Genomic DNA, 7,001 nt, shown 5'->3' on the forward strand with positions numbered 1-7,001 from the left:
TACAAAAGAAAGAGGTTTAATTGGACTTACAGTTCCACATGGCTGGGGAGGCCTCACAATCATGGTGGAGGGCAAAGAGGAGCAAATCACATCTCGTGTGGATGGTGGCAGGCAAAGAGAGAATAAGGAAGACACAAAAGCAGAAATCCCTGATAAAACTATCATATCTTGTGAGGCTTATTCTCAAGAACAGTATGGGGAACCCACCCCCATTATTCAATTATCTCCCACTGGGTCCCTCCCACAACATGTGGGAATTATGGGAGCACAATTCAAGATGAGATTTGGATGAGGACACAGAGCCAAACCCTATCACTTATTATCCAAGTTTTATCAGACTGGGAAAACAACATTTCAGTCCCTTAAGTAACAATTTTAGAGGGAAGATCTACGGCTAACAGTTATTCATTGTACACATCAGGATAAACCAGTTAACCAAATTTTGATATGCCTCATTTATTATACACAAAAACAAAATGGCTTTTTTCTTTTTAGTCAACATTAAACTAGCTTTTATTCCAAAACAAAGAAGTCGGTCCAGTCGGTCTATCTTATATTTTGAAGAAAACATATTTAAGAATTGCTTTGGACAACAGAAACTGTTATCTTATGAAACCTAAAAACTTTATTAAATTCTGAATGTAGCATGTGCCTGCCTCTCATTTTTGCCTTGTAAAGAACTCAGTATGCTATTAAATTATTAACTTAGTTTATTTGAAATAGTTCCAAGATATTTCATGCCTCCAAGATTAAAACTAAACCAGGTTAGCAGTTTTGAAGAAGAGTGGACATGAGCCTTGAACATTATATATATTTGTTACATCTGATAGAGATATTTTAAATTGTCTGCTAAAAACCCTCTTGCTTTGTAGATGGGAAAACTGAGAGTTCCAGTGGCTATTTACTTGCTCCAGCTTTTATTTCCAGTTCATAGCAGAAGCAGGACTTAAACTTCAGGTCTTTTCGTCTCAATCACATGGTCTTTCTCTTTGCATTGCTTATTTGATAACGTTTTTAAATAAAACAAAGCATTTTGCAACTAGTGAAACTGTACAAAAAGTCATATAATGTGACCAGAAGGGAGATTATTAAAAATTATAATTTCACTTAAGCAAAATGTGTATAACGCCATTTACTGTTTTTCTATGTAGGTGAAAAGAGATTTGAATGCCCGGAATGTTCTAAAAGGTTTATGCGGAGTGATCATCTCTCCAAACATGTCAAAACGCACCAGAATAAAAAAGGTGGTGGGACAGCTCTTGCCATTGTTACCTCGGGAGAACTGGACTCATCTGTTACAGAGGTGCTTGGCTCCCCAAGAATTGTCACAGTTGCAGCCATTTCTCAAGATTCGAATCCAGCAACTCCCAATGTTTCAACCAACATGGAAGAATTCTGAAAAGTTATTTATAACAGAGACCTCTAGTGCTGCACTTGTTTACACACCTTTGAAAATCTGGAAATGGGCTGGTCAAGTGGATTACAGAGTAGGAAATTATGTTTTCATTCTTGGCTCCTTTAAGTATTCCAGGGTTTGGGGTCAACACATGAAGTGTTGAATTTTTAAAAATACAAAAAGCAAACTGATGTACTGGAAACAGAAAAGTATTTCCTCCATACTATAAGTTGTAGTTGTTTGGAAATATATCACATAACCTTTATACAGAATCTTCCCATCTCTTAATATCACGTGTTAACATGTTTAAAAAGACCTTAGTAGTTTGCAGGCTGGACCTTAATTGGACTTATTTTCTTTGAAAGTACTTTGTTATAAATTCAGTCAGTAATAATTTACGTGTATTCTTTTTCTCTATAGCACAGAAAACAGATAGTTAACTGATGATAGGGATAATACTGTATTTCCTTAGCTTGATTTTTGGAAAATCAACCGAAAATAGTTTGGCCGTCTTTTCTAAATGTTAGAAATTCTTCAACAGTTGAATTAGGTAAGTTCCAAAACAGTAATCTGAGATGCATCTCAGATCTTTATTACCACTACATTATAGTAGTGTGTATGCAGACAATCAGTGAAGTCCAATTACTTTCTCCATTTGGAGACACAAGAGGAACATAGAGTTAAATCTTAGGTTAAATTTTAGGTCGACACCTTAGGAAAATGCTGGGAAAAAAATGGTTAAACCAAACTCATCATAGCTTCAGAAAAATAAAATGAGGCATCTTAACATGCAGTGTTCTAAAGTTAGGATTGATTATATTCCTAACCCTAGGTTGAACCACAAAATTTCATTTAAAATGTTTATATTGGAAATATTTGCATAGAGTGTAAATTGTTCTGTAGTTTCGTATTTTGTAAATATGAGTTATGTTGACAATGTGCAGAATTCTTTATGCTTTCACTTGGTAGCCAAAGAAAGAATTATACTTTTTTCCAAGGCCAGCAGAAAATTCTCTTTTAACTACATTGTAATTCTTGTTTTCCTCTACTAAAAATTGGCCAGTCCCATTTTATTTCTAGTGCTATGTAAGAAGGTAATTAGGAATTATAACACAGTAATGTTTTTATGTTACATCAATAACTGAATTTTCCCTAAAAATTAGCCTAATATATAATAGATATATTATGAAGCAAAACTTTTATTTTTGAAAAGGCAGAATAATTTTCAGTGAAGTAAGTGACTAAAGAAAAAAACTATATTATTGTTTATGCAAGGGTCTTACAGGAAAGGGTCTTTTTTTTTTTTTTTTTTTTTTTTTGAGATGGAGTCTCGCTCTCTTGCCCAGGCTGGAGTGCAATGGCACGATCTCAGCTTACTGCAACCGCCGCCTCCCAGGTTCAAGCGATTCTCCTGTCTTAGCCTCCTGAGTAGCTGGGATTAACAGGCGCCTGCCACCACGCCTGGCTAATTTTTGTATTTTTAGTAGAGACAGGGTTTCGCCATGTTGGCCAGGCTGGTTTCAAACTCCTGACCTCAGGCGATCTGCCCACCTCGGCCTTCCAGAGTGCTGGGATTACAGGCATGAGCCACCATGCCCGGCTAGGAAAGGGTCTTATTAGGAAAGATGGCCAAAAGTTTCATATGAAAAAAATTGGATTATAAACCAGTAACTTAAATATTAATAAGGATATTTTATGTTTTAAAAAAGTATTTACACAGAATCATAATCAGTGAAATTGACCATTTGAAAACTAAAAGTTTTTACCTACCTGCTCAATTTATTAACATCATTGCTTTGGGGACTGTTTGAATATAGGTACGTGTTTTCTTGTGCATTCTCTATAATTTCAGGAAAAGTACTACTTATGCGAATTCTCTTCCAAAATTGTGATGTTTCTTGTATTTTTGATGAAGGAGAAATACTGTAATGATCACTGTTTACACTATGTACACTTTAGGCCAGCCCTTTGTAGCGTTATATAAAACTGAAGGTCTTTTGTGCTTTCAGTTTGTATAAAAAAGCTTTGAGATTAAAGGAAAAAAAAATTTTTACACTGTGGTTATAAATTTCAAGTTTCTTAAAGCTTTTGTAGACTTGTAACAGAGTCTTTAAATTTTAGTTGGATTTTGTAAATTGTTTTGTATATTTTATTTAATGTACTCTTAACAACTGATGTATCTGGCTTTAAAACATCAGAATTGGTTTGTTGTTTTGTTTGGTACAGAGGAGCATTTGGTAGTGTTCATTTTAATTTTATTATATAGAAGCTGAAACATCAAATATATATTTTATCTATCATTATGCTACACAATCAGTGCTATAAATTTTTTTATGCAAAGAAACTTTCTTAATGTTTTAATCATGTTTCCTCAGAGTGACACTTTTTGTTGTTGTTAATACCAAGTATGAACACTCTGCATCATTATTCCATGAACCAGTTCTAATGCAAACCTATGTATGTCCATTAGAAATGGAAGTTATTTTTTAATCAACAATGAGGCCTATTATAAATTTATCAGATGAATCTGGATAGCTTTATAGCATATAAAATATGTTAATTTGTGTTAGCAGGTGCACATTTCACCACTGAAATTAGAAATATTTTGACAGTCTGTTCTGCATACCATTCTGAGTCTACTTTTCTGTCTTTAGAAGAATCGTAAATTTCAATGTCCTTTATTTGACTCAGTGGGATATAGCTGTTATAAGTAATAGGGCACAGATGTGCAGTAGAGTCTTTGTTTAATGGCATTTCACTGTTCATTCCCTTTACCACCGTTATAAAACTTTTCTTTATTGTAATTATCAGTGCAAAGCTATGTATTTATCATGGTAAAACTCCAGTGTTAGAATAGTTTTTTCTTACAGTATACTTTCTTTGGTTAGGTTTGTGTATGTGTTGCTGATTACATTAGAACTTGATGTTAAGTCATTATTTATCACACTCTCATGAGAGCAGTAATAAAAGTGTGTAATCTAGGAGAAAAAGTTAATTTGTCAAACTTAGATAAGCATGATGTTTAGGTCCTATTTTTCAATTTTATAACTGTTTTATTGCAACAATATTTGTATTTAAGTCTCCATTTTAATGCCTTGTGGTGTTTTTTTATGCATGTCACTAAGTTGTCATCCCACATAAATTGATGTGCAGCATAGGGTATTAAATCTACATAATGATTTTAAAACAGAAATAGTCGATGGTAAAATGTAAATGTTTTGCAAAAATTCCTTATAAAAAGTTTTGTAGTAACATTTCACTTGTAAATTTTTTTGTAAAAAAAAAAAAATGAAGAAAAAAAGATGAATCCAGAAAAAAACCTGTTTCCCATATTCTAGAATTTAGACAATTATTCTGCCAGCAAAGCCTCTGGGGCTGTAATTGACATTTTTACAGTGCTGATTTGTATAAAATTTGTTTTTTGTGGATTTGGAAATAAAATCATGTACAAGTTGTTGCCTGCAATAACAATTGCAAGTAACCTATTAAAAATTCCCTTGAGTTTAACATGTTTCATTTAATTATGTATACTATAAAGCAGCAATAAATTATTTGAACTGTCAACCTACTTATCATGAACACTGGAGAGTTAAATGCTTCTCACTGGAGAACACATTGGCCACCCTTCATAATTCCTCGTATTGAGATCTGGTCACCATTTCTCTGAACATACTGCCAAAGAACTCCAATTCAAATTGCATGTTAATTTGTAGCCATTGCTCTAGACATTTATGGAAATTAAAATTTGATTTAGAGACACTTTTTACTTAAATATTTTAAGCAATCAATGTTAGGAAATTATAGGAAGACCTGAAAACGAAAAACATAATTAAAATATTATTTAAGCTCACAGAATCACTGAGAAGCAATATAGGCCACATAGATGCCACAAAGACTACAAGCAGAAACTGTCTTTCTCCTGGGAGAGCCCTGCAAATCTCATGAAGACCTTTAGTAACATAATGAATACATTATTGTAACAACTTCAGCTAACACATTTCCAAACTCACACCAGATATAGACATAGCAAAGCGAGGGTTTGGCCCAGGGTGGCGGAGGTAGGATGTTAGGCAGCAAGAGAAATACGCTGGCCCACTGACAGAAGACTCCAAAGACTCTAGGTTTTAGGTAGTAAGCAGGGGCTACAAAGTGTTTGGATAGAGAACCTTGTACAGCAAGGTCCTAAAGGCATAGTTGTGTTACAACTTTGTAAAATAATGTGTTCATAACACTGACTGAATCAAAGAATTTATGCTACTCTGTCAAATAAGACAGTAAGGAATTGTCAAAGGATGTTTTCTATCCAAAGTAAAGATACACTTCAATTACCTGAAAAATTCGCATTAGAAAGCATCAGGATGATATTGTATAAAAGGGGATAATGCAGGCCAGGCGAGGTGGCTCACGCCTGTAACCCCAGAACTTTGGGAGCCCGAGGTGGGTGGATCACGAGGTCAGGATTTCAAGGCCAGCCTGGCCAACATGGTGAAACCCCATCTCTACTAAAAATACAAAAATTAGCCGGGCGTGGTGGCGTGTGCCTGTAGTCCCAGCTACTCGGGAGGCTGAGGCAGAATTGCTTGAACCCAGGAGGTGGAGTTTGCAGTGAGCTGAGATCATGCCACTGCACTCCAGCCTCGGCAATAGAGCGAGTCTCTTGTCTCAAAAAAAAGGATAATGCAATTAGAAAATGTCATTGTGTTTTTCAATTTTTAATATAGTTTGGTTCTTGTACTTCTAGAAATTTCAGCCACATGAAAAAGACAATAATAAAGAAAAAGGGATAAATCACCTTGAAAATTGACAAAAGCTGTTGGTGTAGTAAGTTAGGAAAGTTGAAGCAGTGCTAAAAGCAATACTAATAGGGTGTGGTTTACAATGCCATTGGTAATGACAACTTGAAAATAGAAAAATATACAGTATTGTTTATTTTTTAATTAAAAGTTCAGATGCTTAATTACAGGGGTGCAGAGACTTCAAGTGTCACAGCAAATTTGAAATACTTTATTCCTTTGTGAAACTGAATAATATATTGCTATATTTACTGCCTGAACAGTAATGTCTGCTTAATATACACACAACCAACTTGTAATTCGGTAGCAGGACTTTTAAGGCATGTATTTTCCATTCTTTTAAGATTGGCTGATTAGCATAAACCTTGGGCTCTGTTCCTCTTAGTAACAGGTGGCAATGAAATAATTTATTTTTGGATACCTGAGAGTAATCTCAAGCAGAAATAGTGGAAGGAAGGAAGAGAGAAAGGAAAGGAAAAGGAGCATAAAGGCCTATTTATAATGCAGTGGGTTGATCTCCCTGGTTAATAGCTAAGCACCGTGCCAAAAGAGATCAACGGAGAGTCTGAGGATTTCAGGCTGGATTCCTGGTTCAGCCACTTAATAGGCACACAACCGTGGGCAAGTTATTGAACTTTTCAGCACTTCTTTTTTTCTACTTCATAGAATAAAAGAGCAATGCTGATTAATGTTAAGCGTTATGAATAATACATAGGTCTGTTAAGATCAAATAAGAAAACTATATTGAGTAACACATAGTTGTGTTTAATACATTATTATTGTTAATTATAAGTTAACCCAAAAGGCAGAGG

At 34.6% G+C, this 7,001-nt stretch overlaps 1 protein-coding gene across 2 annotated transcripts in view; it reads left to right on the forward strand.

Annotated features, from left to right (window-relative positions):
- Window positions 1–4,960, forward strand: part of SP4 (Sp4 transcription factor) — an 88,634-nt gene extending 83,674 nt beyond the window's left edge. For both annotated transcript variants that reach the window (XM_031013512.3, XM_055347301.2), the window contains exon 6: window positions 1,152–4,960. In XM_031013512.3, coding sequence (XP_030869372.1) covers window positions 1,152–1,399 — 248 coding nt within the window. In that variant the 3' untranslated portion in view covers window positions 1,400–4,960. The remainder of the gene's footprint in view (window positions 1–1,151) is intronic.
- The last annotated feature ends 2,041 nt before the right edge of the window (window positions 4,961–7,001 follow it).

Source organism: Gorilla gorilla, chromosome 6, assembly GCF_029281585.2.
Source record: "Gorilla gorilla gorilla isolate KB3781 chromosome 6, NHGRI_mGorGor1-v2.1_pri, whole genome shotgun sequence".
NCBI lineage: Eukaryota > Metazoa > Chordata > Mammalia > Primates > Hominidae > Gorilla > Gorilla gorilla.